At 34.4% G+C, this 20,586-nt stretch overlaps 1 protein-coding gene across 2 annotated transcripts in view; it reads right to left on the bottom strand.

The window, feature by feature from the left end:
- SMCHD1 (structural maintenance of chromosomes flexible hinge domain containing 1) overlaps positions 1-20,586 on the bottom strand; it is a 148,007-nt gene that overhangs the window by 51,091 nt on the left and 76,330 nt on the right. For both annotated transcript variants that reach the window (XM_082698930.1, XM_082698931.1), the window contains 9 exons: positions 18,128-18,276; positions 16,520-16,608; positions 15,803-15,921; positions 13,096-13,263; positions 9,763-9,888; positions 7,638-7,717; positions 7,254-7,411; positions 5,884-5,999; positions 4,700-4,764 (listed from right to left, as the gene is read on the bottom strand). In XM_082698930.1, the coding sequence (XP_082555056.1) occupies positions 4,700-4,764; positions 5,884-5,999; positions 7,254-7,411; positions 7,638-7,717; positions 9,763-9,888; positions 13,096-13,263; positions 15,803-15,921; positions 16,520-16,608; positions 18,128-18,276 (1,070 nt within the window). The remainder of the gene's footprint in view (positions 1-4,699; positions 4,765-5,883; positions 6,000-7,253; positions 7,412-7,637; positions 7,718-9,762; positions 9,889-13,095; positions 13,264-15,802; positions 15,922-16,519; positions 16,609-18,127; positions 18,277-20,586) is intronic.

The following is a 20,586-nucleotide window of genomic DNA, read 5'->3' as shown; positions in this document are numbered from 1 at the left end:
ATTTCAAGCAAACTCCCCACCCAGCATGGAGCCTAATGTGGGGCTTAATAGCATAGCCCTGAGATCATGACCTGAGCTGAAATGAAAACCAACTCAGCCACGTAGGCACCCCAACATTTTTCTTTAAAGATTTTATTTATTTGACAGAGAGACAGCGCAGTTTACTTATTTGACAGAGACACAGAGCAGGAGAGAGAGAACAGAAGTAGGGGGAGTGGGAAAGGGAAGCAGGCTTCCAGCTGAGCAAGGAGCCCTATCCAAGGGCTCAATCCCAGGACCCTGGGATCATGACCTGAGCCAAAAGCAGACACTTAACGACTGTGCCACCCAGGTGCACCCCAAGATTTCTTTTTACTGAGGTATAATTCACATAAAATAAAATTAACCATTTTAAGTGTCTAATTCATTGGCATTTGGTATATACACATTGTTGCCCAACGGCTACTTCTTTATAGTTTTAAAATGTAGAACTATTTTTAAAAGACTTCCTAGGGGCACCTGGGTGGCTCAGTGGGTTAAGCCTCTGCCTTCAGCTTAGATAACGGTCTCAGGGTCCTGGGATTGAGCCCTGCATAGGGCTCTCTGCTCAGTAGGGAGCCTGCTTCCCCCACTTCCCCTGCTTGGCCCGCTCTTTCTCTCTCTGCCTGCTGCTCTGCCTACTTGGGAGCTCGCTCTGTCAAATAAATAAATACATAAAATCTTTAAGAAAAAAAAAAAAAGATTTCCTAAATGTTCCTTCTGATACCCTGGAATCCTAAAATAAGATTAAATTAAGACAAATATTTGAAATACAAGGAAGTTGCACATTTATCACACATTTTAATAGATTTATACACTAAAAGATAATTTAACGTACTGAAAGGAAGGCAGTATATGTTTTCTTGGATGTCTAAATCAGTCCCATGCAATAACATGAGTATACCTTAAAGACCTAAGGCATTGTTAGCATAACGTAAAGTAAGGACAGTGATGGTATATTTCATTACTTGTCTGTCACAAGATAATAAAACTCAGAGTATTTAGAAACACATAGCTATTTGACATTGCCTTAACAAAAAGTACACACTGAGAAGATCTCTTTCTTTTTAAATGAAAAGAGCATCTGTCTATGAAAGATTAAAAGGTTTTTAAAAAAACAAACTAGTTCTTTGGTACAGTTAGTCTGAACATATTAATATAACCTTATATTAATATAATAATCATGTTGACCCTACTGAATGATCACTAAAGAATTTTAAAAAGAAAATTTTGAAGGGTTTTGGGAAGACCAGGGAGTAGAAAACACCAGGTACCTGCGTCCCTGTCTGGAAAATACCTATACTGGCAGACTCTGTCTGATATAACTATTTTGGAACTCTGAAAGTTACTAAAAGCTTGGATAGTAAGTTGCAGTTAACTTTGATCAATTTTAGCTTTTACACATTAGTAGTTACTCATTCCCCACCTCCCAGACCCATGGCCCACAGATCTATGTCCCAGGAGCAGTGTTTACAGCTTACAGGAGCCAGGGTGGGCAAAAGGACCCTATCCACCAAATACTGGGGATCCGTGCTCTGATTGCTGCTTCTGATCAGAGGAGTAAATGAAAATGCAAATAGCCATTGTTCCTGCAGTGTCCCCACTGCTGAAGTCCTCATCCTCCAGCTAAAGTAACTTCCAGGAGACTTAAAGAGCTAGCACTCTGTCTTTCTCCTCTTCCTTTTTAGAAACCAGAAATTAAAGGAACTGAACAACCACATGTATAGAGAAAACAAGAAAGTGACTACTCATATCCAGAGAAAGGGTCAGAAAAGACATGAGAAGACCGTAAGTTTACACCTAAGGCTGATGCATGACAAAGAGCTTATAACAATCAGAAAAACAATTAAAAAAAAATTTAAACCTAGCAAACCCTGGGTGAGGCAGAGAATCTGAATTCCAGTGCTACCACATTAATATATACAAATGTCTATTTTTTAACAAAAAGCCACAAGACAAACGGCCATTCAAAGTAAAAACATAAGTCAACTAAAACTGTTCTTCAGACACCTGATGGCAAATATACTAGACAAGGACTTAAAAAAACAAAACAAAACAAAACAAAACCAACCTGTCTTAAAGGTGCCTGCATGGTTTAGTGTGTTAAGATTCTGACTCTTGATTTCAGCTCAAGTCATGATCTCAGTGTTGTGATAATGGAGCTTTAAGATTCTTTCTCTCCCTCTCCTTCTGCTCCTAACCCATAACTCAAGCACTCTTTCTCAAAGCAAGAACAACACAACAACAACAAACATCTATCTTAAAAATGCTCAAAAAAGTGAAGGAAAATGTGGAGAAAATAAAAGTGATGTAGAAAAAAAATGGAAATATCAATAAAGAAACAGAAAACCTAACAAGGAACCAAAAACAAATTTTGGAGCTGAAAAATACAGTAACTTCAGTGAAAATTTCAGTACAGGTATTCAAAGGCAGATTTAAGCAGGAAGAAAAAAGAATTAGTGAACTTGAAGATAATGAATATTATAGTCTGAGAAACAGAAAGGAAAAAGGACTGAATAAAAGGGAACAGAACCTCAGGGATCTTTGGGACACCAGCAAGGGTCCCCTCTCACCAGGGGAAGAGAGAATATTTGAAGAAGGGCTGAAAATCTCCCAAGTTTGATGAAACACATGAATATAAATATTGAAGATGCTCAACAGATTCCAAGTAAAATAAATTCAAAGACACATACCAACACACATTATTATCAAACATTTAAAAGACAAAGAGAGAATATGAAAAGCAGTGAGATGAGAGAGAAGTTAAATCATTACATACAAGGGATTCTCAGGAAGCTAATCAGATTTCTCATCAGATAGGCCAGGGGGGACGCAGTAGGCAATGGACCAATGTATTCAAAATGCTTCAAAACATATATACCCTCAGCCAAGAATACTATATCCAGCAAAACCAACCTTCAACAGTGAGAGGGAAATTAAGACATTCTCAGATAAACAAAAGCCAAGGGAGTTCATTACCACTAGACCTGGTCTGTAAGAAATGTTCAAGGAAATACTACAAAGTGAGATGAAAGAACTGACAATAACATGAAACCACATGGAGAAACAAAGATCTCAATAAAGGTAAATTCACAGGCAGTTATAAATGCTAGTATTATTATAACAATGTTTATAATTGCACCTCTTGTTTTCTACAAGATTTAAGAGACCAATATATTTGAAGAAACAATACTTAATCTCAAAGTTAAAAGGACATTTCCCACTTCAAAGCTGTGATCATCAAGACAGCATGGTACTGGCATAAAAACAGACACTCAGACCAGTGGAACAGAGTAGAGAGCCTAGATATGGACCCTCAACTCTATGGGCAAATAATCTTTGACAAAGCAGAAAAAAATATACAGTAGAAAAAAGACAGTCTCTTCAATAAATGGTGCTGGGAAAACTGGGCAGCTATATGTAGAAGAATGAAACTCGACCATTCTCTTACACCGTACACAAAGATAAACTCAAAGTGGATAAAAGACCTCAACGTGAGACAGGAATCCATCAGAATCATAGAGGAGAACATAGGCAGTAATCTCTTCAATATCAGCCACAGCAACTTCTTTCAAGATATGTCTCCAAAGGCAAAGGAAACAAAAGCAAAAATAAACTTTTGGGACTTCATCAAAATCAAAAGCTTCTGCACAGCAAAGGTAACAGTCAAAAAAACAGAGGCAACCCACGAATGGGAGAAGATAATTGCAAATGACAGTACAGACAAAAGGTTGATATCCAGGATCTATAATGAACTCCTCAAACTCAACACACACAAAATAGACAAGCATATCAAAAAATGGGCAGAAGATATGAACAGAGACTTCTCCAATGAAGACATACAAATGGCTATCAGACACATGAAAAAATGTTCATCATCACTAGCCATCAGGGAGATTCAAATTAAAACCACATTGAGATATCGCCTTACATCAGTTAGAATGGCCAAAATCAACAAGACAGGAAACAACATGTGTTGGATGGGATGTGGAGAAAGGGGAACCCTCTTACACTGCTGGTGGGAAGGCAAGTTGGTGCAGCCTCTTTGGAGAACAGTGTGGAGATTCCTCAAGAAATTAAAAATAGAACTTCCCTATGACCCTGCCATTGCACGACTGGGTATTTACCCCAAAGATACAGATGTAGTGAAAAGAAGGGCCATCTGTACCCCAATGTTTAAAAAATAAATGAAAGAAATCTTGGACATAGTTTATTCAAAGCCAACCTTCATATTTTGAAGTAGAGGTCCGGAACACAGAAGCAACAATTCCAGTGAATTCAATTCAAAGTAATGTAAGTAAAAAAACTAAAAAACTAGTATATAAAAAAACTAGTTCTATTTGTTTTACACTTTATAACATTTAAGTTTTGAACTACAGAACTCTCCTATATAATAACATATTATAAAGTGGTCTGACAACATAATGTAATTTTTTTGGATGGCTTTCATAGTTCTTAAAGCTAATATAAAATATCACAACAGTCTTTCCCCAAATCATTTTACAAAGCTTACAAATAAAATACATATTTTCTCAAAATACTTCCTGAGAAAAATTAAGAGATATGAAGAATAATTTCTTTTCAGTCACAAATTACTTTTCCCAAGTTGAGCAAACACCATAAGCCCGAAATCACTTTGTAACAAATTATGCATAAAAATATGAAATGATTTAAGAATTACCTGAAGTAGAAGCAGCCATCTTCCTTGTCATTATCTTTTATTTTATTGCAACTAAATGTTTCTGCCTAGAAAGGGAAGTAGGGGAGAAGGTGGGGAGGGAGAAATCACATTTAACATAGTATATTCAGGATGAAAACTAGTATTACCTTCACCAAATGCAAATACAGATCACATCCAGATTTACAAATACATACACATACACCTATATGTATACATTCCTACAATACAGTTTAAGGTTCAATAGTGTGATTACATGATGACATACCATTATTAAAGGGCACACAATAGATCTCCATGGTGGTGACATAGTTTTAAGTTAACTGCAGCTTAAAGGGACAGTATAAATTTAGGAAACTAGTTTCCTAAACACATAATTGAAATGAATCATAAATCCTGAAGGGCACTGTTAAATTAAGACATTCTGATATGGTTTAGTTTTAAATTTGAGAATTATTTTAGATCTACACAGTCCAAGATGGTAGTGAAAATAGCTCCATGTGACTACTGAGCACTTGAAATATATCTGATTCAAAGAGATCTAAATACACAGGAAATTTTAAGGAACAGATAACATAAACAAATGTAAAATCTCATTTTACAATCTTTTATGTGTTTATTTAATTTATTTAATAAATTTTAAATACTGAATACATGCTGAAATGTTAATTTGATGTTAGGTTAAAACTACATTAAAATTAATTTTATTTTCTTTTTACATTTTTAATGTAGCTACTAGAAAAATATAAGTATCATGTGTGTGACATGCATTCTATTTCTATTGGACTGTGCTGCTTTAGACCCTCAAAGTGTTCTCGTCACGCTATCCTCCCTTCTCTGTCCTGTAAATATATCAATCATATCTCTTTACTATCTCATTTACTCTATTATCTCTTAGTGGTATTCACGGCTTTTTGCCCTATGCCACTATCCTTTGGATAATTTTAAAATGTAAAATACCTTTTAAAAATTTTAAGAAATATCACAATGTAGGCTACTCTTTTTTAAAGGCATCAACACTTAATTTTGAGATAGATTCTGATACATTTTTAAAATTTCAAGTGATGAAGTAGGTTAATGTCTATTTCTCCAGCATATGCACAGTGCATTTTTACATTAAGTTACATTTAATTTTAGGTTAAATGTAAGAGCTACTTTTAACTTCTACAATGCTTTCCAGAACTCACATTTGCTGGTGGTCGGTTCCCACTGTTAGACAGCTGCCACATTTTCATGGAAATACGTGCTGGATTAATATTTTTAATGATACTGTCATCTTCAGAAATAACAGTAATCATAAAATCTGTCATGGTGAATATTAAAAAATTATTTTCTAGTTCACTTAATAGATTTGGTTAAATAATCCTATGTCTTAAAATGTACATCTTGTTTAAATATTAATGAGATTCTGAAGAAAACAAAACTTCAGTAATCAGCATTCCACAATAATCTGTCTATAAAAACATACTAGTCATGATAAACAACTCTCTTTAGTGTTACATCTCCTCCAGAAATCTAACACACACATCTTTGCTATTATTATTCCCTTGTCTTATTTTCAGTCTGCAAAGATGCAAGGCCTACTAAGCAAGACCAAAAAGGTTAGACTGTGGATACTCAGCAACCTACAGTAAAGGCAATTGGTCATAAATCCTTATGCTTTACGTATTCTGAGAACACAGTGTTTATTTTGTCTTATGCTTTTCAACAGCATACAGCAGCTAAACTATTATTACATAAAGTATTTCCCTTATGTTTAACATTCATTAGGCACCCATATGATGGATATAATTTTTTAATCACAGGAAACAGGTCTTATCTCCTAAAACATTTAAAATTATGAGTATAAAGGCTACATATTTATGTAACTTATTAAAAATGGTTTATTTTCTAATCTAAATTTTTTGGTCTGCTTGTAACTATGTATAGGTATGCATCCATTTAGGGAAATAGAGGTCTTCAAGAAAATTACCTGTAATAAATACCATTTCCTACTGACTTGGCACCTGGCCACATCCCACTAAAATTTTTTGCTTACTTAAGTGTCTCCTGCATTAGACAGAACTCACTGGAAACTGTCATATACATTATTGGAACTAAGAGCCCAATATTATAGTGCCTGGACATAGCAGATATTTAGGAAACGTTTTTTGGTCTGAAATATCTTTAATCATAAATTCTGATGTGATGTATTTTCGTCCAAATTAAGTTAAGCAATCCTGGCTCTATTTGGTTGAAGATGACATTACAATCTATTTAGTAGAGCCCACATGTCTTTTTTGCAGAATTTCACAATCCAATGAATGGACAAACACAAACTCAATTAGAACAGGTTCTCAGTTTATGAAGAAACTTTCAGTTTATTCTTGACCATTAAGGGAATGTAGGATATAGAGATGAAAGAAGACAAAGCTAAGTCAAATGTACTTTCTTTGCCATTTAAAAGACTATTGCAGGTTTGCTTTTTTATCATGCTGAACATCTAGGATAATTTATTCCATTAATGTAAAAAGCAAATTATCATTACAAATTAATTTGAGATTTGTGACTTACTCACCAGTGAAAATACTCCCTGCTAAAAAGGAAGCATCCTTGTCATACTTAACATTGAGACGAATAGGTTTTTCAGGATCTGGAAGAATCATTAACTTAATTATAGGTCCTTCTATGATATTCTTGTTATAGATGGCTCTAACCTGCATCATATGTTCTCCTCTAACAAGGGGGAAAAAAAGAGATAAAGAAGTCAAATTACATTAATTATAACTTAAAAATTCTAAGACAGTTTATACAAAGCTTAACTCATTTAAAAAAACCTCTCTATTCCTGTTTAGTTACATTTTCTAACACTAAATAGAAGGCTAATTATTACTCTTAACTTCAAGGAATAAGAAAAATCAATCTCTGTAATACTAATAACTATCAAACTTTTGGTTCTTACCTAGGAGCATAAACACTGAACACTCCCAAATTAGCCCTGCCCCTTTCATCTGTTTTATGCTGTTGGTTTGAAGGAGTGAGCTAAAAACAAAACAAAACAAAACAGTTAATTAGAAAATTCTAGAGATCAATTTCTTTTCCTCTATTACAATGTTCTTTTCTTCCAATACTATTTTAAAAATTATATTTGCACATACTTCTATAATCTTTAATTTCCTAATCTGAACTACAGAAATAATGTAATTATTTACATATTGAGTAATTACATAACACATTTATAGTAATTATAGTATTTATAATTTATATATTTTTATATTCATATATTGTTATTTATCTATCATTATATTATATTGTATATTATATGTAATTTATAATTTATACTATATGTAATTATAGTAATTACATAACTCATTTATAAATAATTACATAAATAATATGATTATTTACACATTGAGTAATTATATAACTCAAAGGACAATCATCACTCAGCTTCATCAATTAAACTACAATTTGGTGTATTTCAGTTTTTAAGTTGCAGAATTCAAAGTTCACTCTTTCAATAACACTGGTATTTCAAGTGAGGTTTGGTTATACAAACACTGAAGCTATGTTCTAAAACTGGGGATTGTGGGGAATGGCACAGGTGAAATAAACATAAATATACATTTAAGTCAAGAAATCATAATACTATGCCCATTTTTATTTCATCTTTCTCTTTACTTTTACTCAGATATGCTCCTTCTATCTCTGTTGCAGTGTGACCCTCTTAGAGAAAACCAAGCTCACTTTCAAATAATTAAGAATCAATGGTACTAATCATCAGAAGAATCTCTCAGTCTTCTACAAATGCTTCTCTAGAAACTAGAATAATCTTCTTTTTTGTGGTAGAAAATAATCAGTTTAACTCTTCTAGAAGCAAACAATAAGAACAAAAGTGAATTTGTAAACAGTTGTAGCAGAGTATCAGACTCTCCGATACTCTGTCCATGTGGATTACAAGCTATCTTTGGCACCTTAATCTTCCATACGACATTTAAGATCAACTTGTCAGGTCCTGGAAATCCCTTTTAGAATTCTTACTGAACTGATGGATTACTTTTAAAGAACTGCATATTTACATAATATCAACTGTTTTCCTCCACTGAAATTATAAAATGTTCGTAGAGACATACTTAAGCCTAGCTGAATATAACCCCAGGGAATTCTGTGTTACCTGGGAACAACCTGACTGGGACAAATTAATTTCCTTCAACAAGACAAACTGTGTCAAAACATAACTTTGCAACGGGCAGCTTCTCTCATTTCCCCTCACAGGAAGGCCCTCCAATTCTGTCTGAGGCACCCAAAGTCCCCACTAGAACCTCAACAGCTGGCTACCCCAGTGCTCATGTAAACAGGGAGTAATCTTGGACTTCTTAGTATCAAGCAGTATGTTTGCCCCCAAATGTTACATGGCCATATTCACACTTGCCCCATACTCCAGAATACAAGTCAGTTTAAGTCTAGCAGCTATGCTCAGGTCCTGGTAGTTCTCAATAAGATATGTTAGAAGACAAGTACTCACATAACTTTTCTTTTAACTTTACCCTTAACTTGTAAGTTTCCCAAATAATACCTGTTCCTTAACCCATCCTGCAGGTCATTCATTATATTTGTCTTTACTCATCTTATCAGTATTATCTATTCATCCTAATCTGAAATCCAAATATTATTAGTATTGTAGAATAACCACTCAATCATAATTGTAGGTTGTTGCCCCTTGTTACACTGCTTAAAAGATATAAACTTGACTTCCTCAAAATAATTATGAAAATTTTTTAAGATTTAAAATAAGCAATAATAAAGATTATAGAAGACTGTATTTTAAAAAATATGACATCTAGGGGTGCCTGGGTGGCTCAGTGGGTTAAAGCCTCTGCCTTCCGCTCAGGTCATGATCCCAGAGTCCTGGGATCAAGCCCTACATCGGGCTCTCTGCTCGGCAGAGAGCCTGCTTCCTCCTCTCTCTCTGCCTACTTGTGATCTCTGTCTGTCAAAAAATATGACATATCTAACAACATTATCATGACAATGAAACCCAAAATTCTAGGTGGATGAAAATTATGTAAAGGATGTTTAAAACTTACCTTTAAATTGTTAGCTTTCATGAGACTTATTTTAACCTGTGATACAGGTGCTGGATTATCCCACTGGTCACAAAGTTGAACAATGAGTGGATTCTGTAGTTCTCTTCCATTAATCACTGGAATGGACTAAAATAAAAATATTTTAAGAAGCACTTAAACAAATCTGTCTAATGATGTAATTACTACTTGTACACTTATTAAATGATTATTTAATTTATCTCTGTTCTAGTTAAAAACAGCTTCTTTCACCAATTAAACTTTTGAAAGTCAATTATATTGTTACAAGTGATCATCTTCTTACAGAAATTATCAACAATATAATAAAGGAGGGAAAGCCTTTGACATTACTAGCTTCTAACACATTCCTGAAAGTTATATATCAGAACGACTTCGAAGGAAGTAAAGTTTATCTGAGGTTCTCAGATAGTATTGGCTGTTTATAGTTTATCTCTTCTGTCAATTGTCAGCACTCTACCACAGCTTTCTACTGCTCCTTAAATAGACTAGTCGCTGATAATCTTCGCTGTCTAACTTGTTTAAAACACCTCTTGTTTTTTCCTTCATTTATGTAAGGCTTATTTAATTCTGGGAATCTGCCTGTTGACCTTATTAATACTGAACATATCAAAGGAAACACAATGTCTAGCAAGAAACCTGATAAAAGTTCCAATCTAATGGGTCAGATTTTAAAAGTTAAAAAAAAGAAAAGAAGATGGTAGAGAACAGACCAGCGATAAGGTAAAGCTGATTTATCATCTCTCTCCTATCAATAATGTTCCCTCTACTTCCTCCAATCTCCACTTTACTGGAGGTAGTTGATTACCAAATAATGTTAGGAGGTTGCTAAAAATGGGAAAAAAATAAAAATGTATTTCAGATAGGACTTGATTTTTTTAAAAAGATACCCTTGAGACTAGTTTGATTAAAATGCTTGACCATCACAAAGTTTACATGGCTATAGCTGACTATATTCCAATCTGCTGAAGTTTATTAAAAGCCTGAATTTAAAAAATTGATGACAGCTTCCAAATGCAAACATATCATTGTACTTTACTCCTAATCACATTAATTGTCTACCCATCAAACAGTATCTACTTTAAAGAATATTCTTTAATAAACAATCTGTAGCCGTAGCTCTTAGTTGTAAAATTATCTGGGAAAAAGTGGAAAAAATCAGTATCCAAAATCAAATGTTTATAAATACAAATCTGCCCTTTGACAGGGCATTACATTAGTACTGGCATGTTAATTTAATGTTTCAGGATTTGTTTCTTCATTTATAAAATAAGAATGATAACAATACATCATGTAAAGATTAAAGAGAGAGTAGATGTGTATGTTAATATAACATTTACATATTTTTTTCCACTTATGTTAGTGCTAAATCGGTTCCCTTTATCCACTTCAGATCCTGTTGGAGGAAGGTAGGTCAAGAATTAATTAGGAAATTTTAGAAATCTTATATATTCAATGATACTTTTACAGCCTTATCTACATATAATGATATCTCTAACAAAGTGAGAAATCAGTTTGTTTTAAAAACTTCTGGATTTCTATGGTATCTGCAAATCAATCTAATATGAAATTTAAGTTAAGCTGTCATTATTTTTTACATTCTCCAACACAAAGTCATATTAAAAGATGAACATGCCAACATTTTTTCCACCTCAAAATTTAACAATTATTTCATAACACATTAAACCAACAAATCCTTTATTGACATCACTGGGCACAAAGAATATATTAACTTATATGGTATAAATGCTCCAGATAAAAATAAGTGCACTGGCTTTTTAGTAAAACTTCTCAGTCGAGACAGTATTACAGAAAAAAAAAATTTAAAGCTCACAGTCTTCACTTGTTTATCTTAAACTCACAAATCAAAAAGAGCAATCTCAAACTAAGACACAGGTAACATAAACTTTCCTTAGAGGATCTGCTCCTTTAACAGTATAATTTCACTCATTACCACAGTGATATAAGCTCATTTTCCTTTAGGAAATAATGTAAGCTATGGGGCGCCTGGGTGGCTCAGTGGGTTAAGCCTCTGCCTTCAGCTTGGGTGATGATCTCAGGGTCTCGGGATCGAGTCCTGTGTTGGGCTCTCTGCCCAGCAGAGAGCCTGCCCCCCCACCCGCGCACTCTCTGCGTGCCTCTCTACCTACTTGTGATCTCTCTTTGTCAAATAAATAAAATCTTTCAAATAAATAAATAAGTTATCAGAAAAAAAAATAATGTAAGCTATCATATCAATAGGTAAAGCTCTGTTAGACCAAAACTGAATACAACATCTAAACATTTTAAAATCAGAATTCTAAACATTTAGTTAAAACTCAACATATTTAACAGACATTTCCAAAATCAGTATTTAAGATTTAACAACATGCATAAGAAGGTATACCAAGGTTTTATGCATATAATTACTTGGTATCTAATATGCTTTTTCAAACTCCAGAGAAAATATTTAAGACAGTACGACAGAACAATGAAACAAAATTGGGAAAAAATAGTAACTGCTGAAACTTGGGGTTCACTATGCTATTTTCACTTTTACAAATTTGAAAATTCCTATAATACATTTTTTAAAAAATTTTTTGAAGATTTTATTTGAGAGAGGGAGAGAAAGTAAGAGAGAGCATAAGCAGGAGGTGTGGCTGAGGGAGAGGGAGAGGCAGGCTCCCCAGTGAGCAGGAAGCCAGACATAGGGCTTGATCCCAGGACCCTGGGATCATGATTTGAGCTGAAGGCAGACGCTTAACTGACTGAGCCACCCAGCTGTCTCTGTAATAAAATTTTTAAGGTGTCAATTATTGCAGCATTTAAAACATTTTTTTAAAATTTTAATTCCAGTAAAATTAACAGTTATATTAGTTTCAGATATACAATATAGTGATTAAACACTTCTTTATATTACATAGTGCTCACCACAATGTTATTACACTATTTTTAACAAATGAGAACACAAGTGATAAATTAAATAATGAAGTATTAAAAATTACTGGGCGCCTGGGTGGCTAGGTTGGTTGAGCAACTGCCTTTGGCTTGGGTCACAGTCCCAGAGTCCCGGAATTGAGTCCCACATCCGGCTCCCAGCTCCACAGGGAGTCTGCTTCTCCCTCTGACCTTCTCGCCTCTCATGCTCTCTCTCACTGTCTCTCTCTCAAATAAATAAATAAAATCTTAAAGATAAAATAAAAATCGTATTACTTTGTCCTTTTATTATTATTGCTACTTGTTATTATTTCAACAATATATCTATTCTGATCCACTCATAATCTGAAAGTAATAAGTCATGTGACAGTAAATTCTTTCAAACAAGGCAGAGTCACTTACCTCCTTTAAGTCTGGCCAGTCTATAAGGAGAAGCTTTGCTGGTGGTCCAGAAATTAGCTGCACTCGAATAAAGTCAGAAAATTCACGCCAGGTAAAACAAAGATCCTTATTTCCAGGAGGGCCTGGAATAAATTTGATGCCTTTTACACTTATACTTTGTGTATTTTCCTAGTGATGAAAGGTACATCAAGAAAAGATAGAGTATTATGCTTAATTTTTTAAAAAGGCAAGAAAATGTCATTTACCCAACTGCATATAGACATGTTTCTGCATAAAACGATAAAAAGTAACTTGCACACATACCAATACTGGCACATTATGAAATTCATTTCCTTTAGAAGAGAAATTGAATTTCTTTTTTGTGAGGGAGACATCTAAAAGGTTCTGGCTAAGTCCTTTTTATTCTTTCCTAATTTCCCTCTCATTTACATGGTCTCCTTTTTACTCCCCAACAGCAAAGCAAGTGCTTGCCCAATACCCTTTGCACTTGTTCTTTCCTGCTCTTTGCAAAATTCTTTACCAATCTACATGGCCTTTCTTTAAGTCTCCCATATAGGATACCCTGATCAAAGGGGTATTCTCTGTCCACTCTATACAATGGCACTGTTTCCATTACCCCATTTTATTTTTCGCACTCATTTCTGACCACTATTCCCATTATAAGGTGATCTCCAAGAAGGCAGAGGCTTCAATTTGTTACTGCTCAATCTCTGTTTCAAATCTTATTAATGCAGACCAATGAAACTAGCCTGATGCATTCATATAAACCAATTCCATATGGGCAGGAGCACTACACCATTCACATTCCAACAATTACCCTTAATAATCTTGTCATCTTAAATTCCTGTGGGTACTTATCCATTCTATCAGATTTTAAAAATCAGAGTTAAAATTTCATGTTTTACATTCTCAAACAACTGTTTGTAGAACATTTTCTGTATAAAGACATTGCAAAAATAATTCAAATTAATTTCCACCCAAACCCCAATGGGCACAGAATTTTTTAATATTTGGAAAACAAACTAAATATTAGTAAAACAGGGATGCCAGGGTGGCTCAGTAAAGCCTCTGCCTACGGCTCATGATCCCAGGTCCTGGGATCCAGCTCCACATCGGGCTCTCTGCTCAATGGAGAGCCTGCTTCCCCCTCTCTCTCTGCCTGCTTCTCTGCCTACTTGTGATCTCTGTCAAATAAATAAATAAATAGTTTTAAAACAGAAGGCTCCATTTTCTTTCTGCAGAGACTGGGGAAAGTGTTTGCAAGTGGGTCAAGATAGTATGTATCTGTTGTAAAATGACACTAGGAAGAAAGTAAATCACCTTGGCTGAGAATAATGAGCTTTGGGAGGATAAAGGTGTGAGATAATGCTTCGGTATAATATTTAAGGATATTTTAGGGCATACTGAGGAAACGGAAGTCTCAACTGATAGTATAAAATGCGTATAGTATATAAACAAAAAAACTAAGTATAGTATAAAAACAAAAAAACTAAAAACAAAAAAAACACGATGAGAGTGGCTTGCTTGAGAATGACAGAAAAGGATGTGGGAACAGAATACACACAACTCTTCCAAGGAGTTATACTGTAGAAAGAGAAATAGAGCAATAGAGGGATGGGGAATTAGGGCCAAAAGGATGTTTTGGCTGGGATGGGGGGGCAGGTAATTTGTTTTTTAAGGTAAGAGATACAACAGCTTGTTTACATGCTGATTGGAATCTAACAGATGGGGAAAGTTGAAAATGCAGGATGCCAGGCTACAATTTAGGAGAAATTATTGAATGAGGATGGGTATCTGTGCTTCAAGTAAAGATTGTTCATGCATAACAGCAGAAACATAGTTATCTTCTGATTTAGACAAACATAGGGTGAAGATAAATAATGGAAGGACCTGAAAGTCAAACACTAAAACCTTATCTCTGTAAAGTAAACAAATCATGAAAAGTTCTTCAGTACTGTTAAGATACAGTTAGCTGTGTTGAACACATTTATGAAAATAGAAACTCTAGTAAGGAAGGGCAACAAAGAGGCTACTCTTGTGATTACTTCGTTAAGTTAGAAACTATAATGGAGGCACTAAAAGGAATAAGAGTTTTAAAAAAGCATTAAATGCTCTAAGTGGATTCAACTTTATCTGTCCTTGGAATTTCTACTCTTTCATCTGCTCTGGTCTGGAAGGTTCCTTAAAGGTCCAACTCAAAACATTTTTTTCCCCAAAATTTGCCTTTGATCTCTCCAAGCAGAATACATTGTACATGCTTGCTTCTTTTTTAAAATGAAATAATTCCACTGCAGTTCTGATTTTTCAAGCTAATCTCAATTAACTGCAAACCCGCCCAATTAGTTTTTTCCCTAGCATATACTATTTAATGCAGGATGTAAGCACTAAGAAATTTTATTTAAGAAAAACTACTTCTATATACATATTAAAATATTTATGGATAAAATGTTATAATGTATGGAATTCACTTCAAAATTATACAGGAAAGGGGAAAGTGATGATTATTGAGACTGAGTGATGAGAACATGGGAATTATTCACGCTATTCAATTTTTTGTGTACATTTGATCATTACAAAACCTTTATGGCACTTTTCATGATTTTGCATTGTAAACACCAAAATCAAACTTTTTTTAGTTTAGTTTTTCCCAAATTTTGTTAATTGTAAAACAATGGTATAAGCCAACTGCTATGAAAAGAAGCCATACCTGAAAGGTAGTTTTCAAATGAGAGCTATCAAGTCCAATCCCAGCAATTCCCAAGGCAGATAAAGAACTTGGTGAAAATGCCTGTATCTGATTTCCATACTGATCTGTAACTATTACAACTACATAAAAAAGGATAGTTTAAAACTAAAGTTATCTTTTGGTAAAAGATATAAACATCTATAAATACATTTGAACATTTAAAATTATATTTAGAAAACCATTAGCTTTGTTCTCTTATGTTCTATTTTGTAAGAAGTAATAATACTTGCTTCTTTTATAATCACCAAAAAAAAAAAATCAAGACTCTACTTAAGTACATTTCTAATTATATATTTAACGTGGTGTTGACGTTAATCAGATTTTTTACCATCAAATTTTGAAGAAAATAACTTAGCATTATGTAATATTCTAGGTATAAGAAAAATAATCCACTGATTGATATGAATCCATTCATACACTTACATTACACTTGTAATATTAAATATTATTACTTCTAACAAAAGCCAATTTTTCCATGAAATTATTTTTGCCAAACTGATTTTAAAGTTATGTCAGTCTAGGCAAAGACAATGAAATACAGCCATCTTTTCCAACATTGAGTTTTAAAACAGTAATTATACATAAATAAAAGCTTTCCTTTCAGATCACATATGCCAAAGCACAAATGTAAGCACATATTATAGAAGTATTTTAAAGAAAAAAGCAGATCAGACTAACCTATTTCTCCTTGAAGCTCTTGGCCCATCTGTATTGTTTTTCCTCCTTTTAACTCACATTTTAGATGTTTAGGTTCATCAGGAAGTGGTCTGAAATGAGTTAGCAAGTTAAAAGGCTTTAGTTACACCACTGATTGTGAAATTATGTAAGAAAAATATGCTAAAGAATAACATATATAGGGGTGCCTGGGTGGCTCAGGGTTAAAGTCTCTGCCTTCAGCTCAGGTCATGATCTTAAGGCCCTGGGATGGAGCTCCACATCAAGGTCTCTGCTCAGTGGGGAGCCTGCTTCCCCCTCACCTCTCTGCCTGCCTCTCTGCCTATTTGTGATCTCCATCAAATAGATAAATAAAATCTCTTTTAAAAAATAACATATATGTATTTAACACTTGTTTTTTAAAACTTAAATATAACACTCCTCCAAATACCTCAATTTATAGAACATCACACTATTATCCCAATGGAAACAGAGAAAAGATAGCTTACAAAGAAGAGTTCATATCATCTATGCTAGATAAAAGGAATTAGGACAAGAGAACTGAGAAAGAAAAAGCGGGTAAGGGGTGCCTGGGTGGCTCAGTGGGTTAAAGCCTCTGTCTTTAGCTCAGGTCATGATCCCAGGGTCCTGGGATCGAGCCCCACATCGGGCTCTCTGCTCAGCAGGCATCCTGCTTCCCCTCACCCCCCACTCCATCTCTCCCTGCCTCCTTGTGATCTGTCTGTCAAATAAATAAATAAAATCTTTTAAAAAAGAGGGGGTGGGTCAGTAAGAATAATTCATCATCAAGAGATCTGGCTGTGCATAGAGAGTAGTCTATATAAAAATTTTATCTCAGAGGTGCCTGAATGGCTCAGTTGGCTGAGTGACCAACTCTTGACTTCAGCTAGGTTATGAACTTGGGATTGTGAGATCAAACCCCACATATGGTTCTGGGCTGGGTGTGGAGCCTGACTAGGATTCTCTTCACTCCCTCTCTCTCTACCCCTCCCCGCATGTTCTACCTCTCAAAAACAAAACAAAACAAAACAAAAAGCCTGGGAATACTATGAAAATGGATGGAAGAATTCAAATGAATGAGGTTACTGGAACAGGTGAGCAAAGAACTAATAGGCCAGGGTGAAAGATTTATATATATATTTATGTAAGTCTCTTCTCTCAGTAATGCATATTAGGTTTGTTTGGACTCAGGTTTAAAAATCATCACTAAGTAATGAAAGAATTATTCCTTGTGAACACCATATTCACTGATCACACTCTTCTGTGTTTTTCGTCTGTCATTTTACAGGCATTTTCACTACTGCTTGCAGTAGGAGGGCTTTCCTTTAATGACAGATCTAGCTCTCACAGATACCAGAGAGTTTATTAAGCACAAGGTACATAAAATAATAAAATACTTAGAAAGGAACTTAACCAAAAAAGTGAAAGATTGGTGAATTAATCACTATCTCCAGTGAAGTTTTATTTCAAAGACAACCTACTATATTTCATAGAAATTACAATTATTTTCTACATTAAAAACAACTTTCACTAGCGTGCTTTGGAGAAACACCTTTTTTGTCATAATATGCCAAATTTTGAAATATTTCAAAATAGAATATGTTCACCAACCTTACTGTAAATGCACTTTCCAAAGACACATGATCATCTTGGAATGAAACCTGGCAATACCGCATATCTTTCACAGATGTTGGTACTTGTACATCAGGAAGGAGACCCTGTAGCAAGTGTTCTTTGTTAATCTCAGGAGTCCAATTAACCTAAAAGAAAAATTATATTACCTAATAAAAACATAAAGTTTAGTCCAATGTCCCCCTACTGCCACTTACCTTACTGAAGATCAAAGTTATAAATTTAACCATCTCCAAAGAAAAAGTTTGTTTATGAACAAAAATCGTGGTCGTTCATATATTAATAAGATTAAGAAGTTTCTTCCTTTCTAAAGAGTCCACTGAAAAACCAGCAGAAGTAATAAATGAATTCAGTGAAGTGGCAGAATATACCCAGAAATTGGTAGTATTTCTATATGCAAATAACAAAGTATAGAAAGAGAAATTTTAAAAGCACCATTTGCAACTACACCAAAAAGAATAAAACACTAGAGGGGCGCCTGGGTGGCTCAGTGGGTTAAGCCGCTGCCTTCGGCTCAGGTCATGATCTCAGGGTCCTGGGATCGAGTCCCGCATCGGGCTCTCTGCTCAGCAGGGAGCCTGTTTCCCTCTCTCCCTCTCTGCCTGCCTCTCTGACTACTGTGATCTCTCTGTCAAAATAAATAAATAAAATCTTTAAAAAAAAAAAAAAAAAAAAAAAAAAGAATAAAACACTAGAAATAAACTTAACCAAAGAGATGAAAGACCTAAACTCCAAAAACCATAAAACTCTGATGAAGGAAATTAAAGATGACACAAACAAATGCAAGGATCAAGTAGAAAAATTCATATTGTTAAAATGTTCTATTATCCAAAGAAATTTACAGATTCAATGCATTCCCTACCACAATACCAACAACATTTTCTATAGAACTAATAACACTAAAATTTGTAATGGTACCACAGAAGATCTGGAGTAGCCAAAATAATCCTGGGAAGGAACAAAAAGGCTGGAGGTATTACAAATACCAGATATTAAGAAATACTACAAAGCTGCAGTAATCCAAACAGTATGGTACTGGTACAAAAATAAATACATAGATCAATAGAACAGAATAAAGACCCCAGAAATAAACCCATGATTATATAATCAGTGAAAAGGAGATGAGGATATACAATGGGGAAAGATAATCTTTTCAATAAATGGTGCTGGGAAAACTGGAGAGCTACACGTAAAATAATGAAACTGGACTTTTTTTTTTTTTAAACTGGACCATTCTCTAATGCCATACACAAAAATAAACTCAAAATGGATTAAAGACCTAAATGTGAGACCTGAAACCATAAAAAGAGAACACAGGCAGTAATTTCTCTGACATTGGCCAAAGCAACATATTACTAGATATGTGTCCTAAGACATGGGAAACAAAAGCAAAAATAAACTATTGGACATCAAAATAAAAAGGTTTTGCAAAGCAAAGGAAACTATCAACAAAACAAAAAGACAACCTACTGAGTAAGAGAGAAAATCTACAAATTACATACCTGATAAATGGTTAGTATCCAAAATATATAAAGAATACATAAGAATCACCCAAAAAACCCCAGTCTGATTAAAAAACAGGCATCAGACCTGAATATACCTCTCTCCAAAGAAGACGCAAATAGCCAAGAGACATAGGAAAAGACGTTCAACATCATTCATCATCAAGGAAATGCAAAATCAAAACCACAAGAAGGTATCACTCACTCTACACTTGTCAGAATGACTAAAATAAAAAGCACAAGTTATAACAAGTGCTGCCAAGTATATGGAGAAAAAGGAATCCTTGTGCACAGTCGGTGAGAATGTAAATTGGTGCAGCCATCGCAAAAGACCAATATGACAATTCCTCAAAAAATTAACAAAATATTGTATGATCTCATAATTCCATTACTGAGTATTTACAAAAAAAAAAAAAAAAAAGAAACACTAATTTGAAAAAATACGCACCCTAGGTTTACTGCAACATTATTTACTATAGCCAGGATATGGAAGCAACCTAAGTATCCATCAATAGACAAATGACAAGGAAAATCTGGTATATATATACAACAGCTATATGATACAGCTATAAAAAAGGATGAGATTATGCCATTTGAGACATGGATGGACCTGGAGAGTTTAATACTAAGTGAAATAAGTCAGACTGAGAAAGAAAAATGTGATCACACTCATAAATAGAACCTAAAAAAAAAAACATGATCACACTCATAAATAGAAACTAAAAAAAAAAACCCCACAAAACCCCAACCAAATGAATAAACAAAAAGCAGAATCAGGGGTCTGGGTGGCTTAGTTGGTTAGGTGTCTGACTCTTAATTTCACCTCAGATTGCGATCTCAGGGTCATGAGATCGAGCCTCACGCTTACTGCATGAATGTGGAACCTGCTTAAGATTCTCGGGGCGTGTGGGTGGCTCAGTGTTGGTTAAGTCTCTG

Source organism: Mustela nivalis (genome assembly GCF_964662115.1).
Source record: "Mustela nivalis genome assembly, chromosome: 14".
NCBI classification, from domain to species: domain Eukaryota; kingdom Metazoa; phylum Chordata; class Mammalia; order Carnivora; family Mustelidae; genus Mustela; species Mustela nivalis.
The sequence above is the reverse complement of the archived record's forward strand: the minus strand, read 5'-3'. Positions and strand labels throughout refer to the sequence as shown.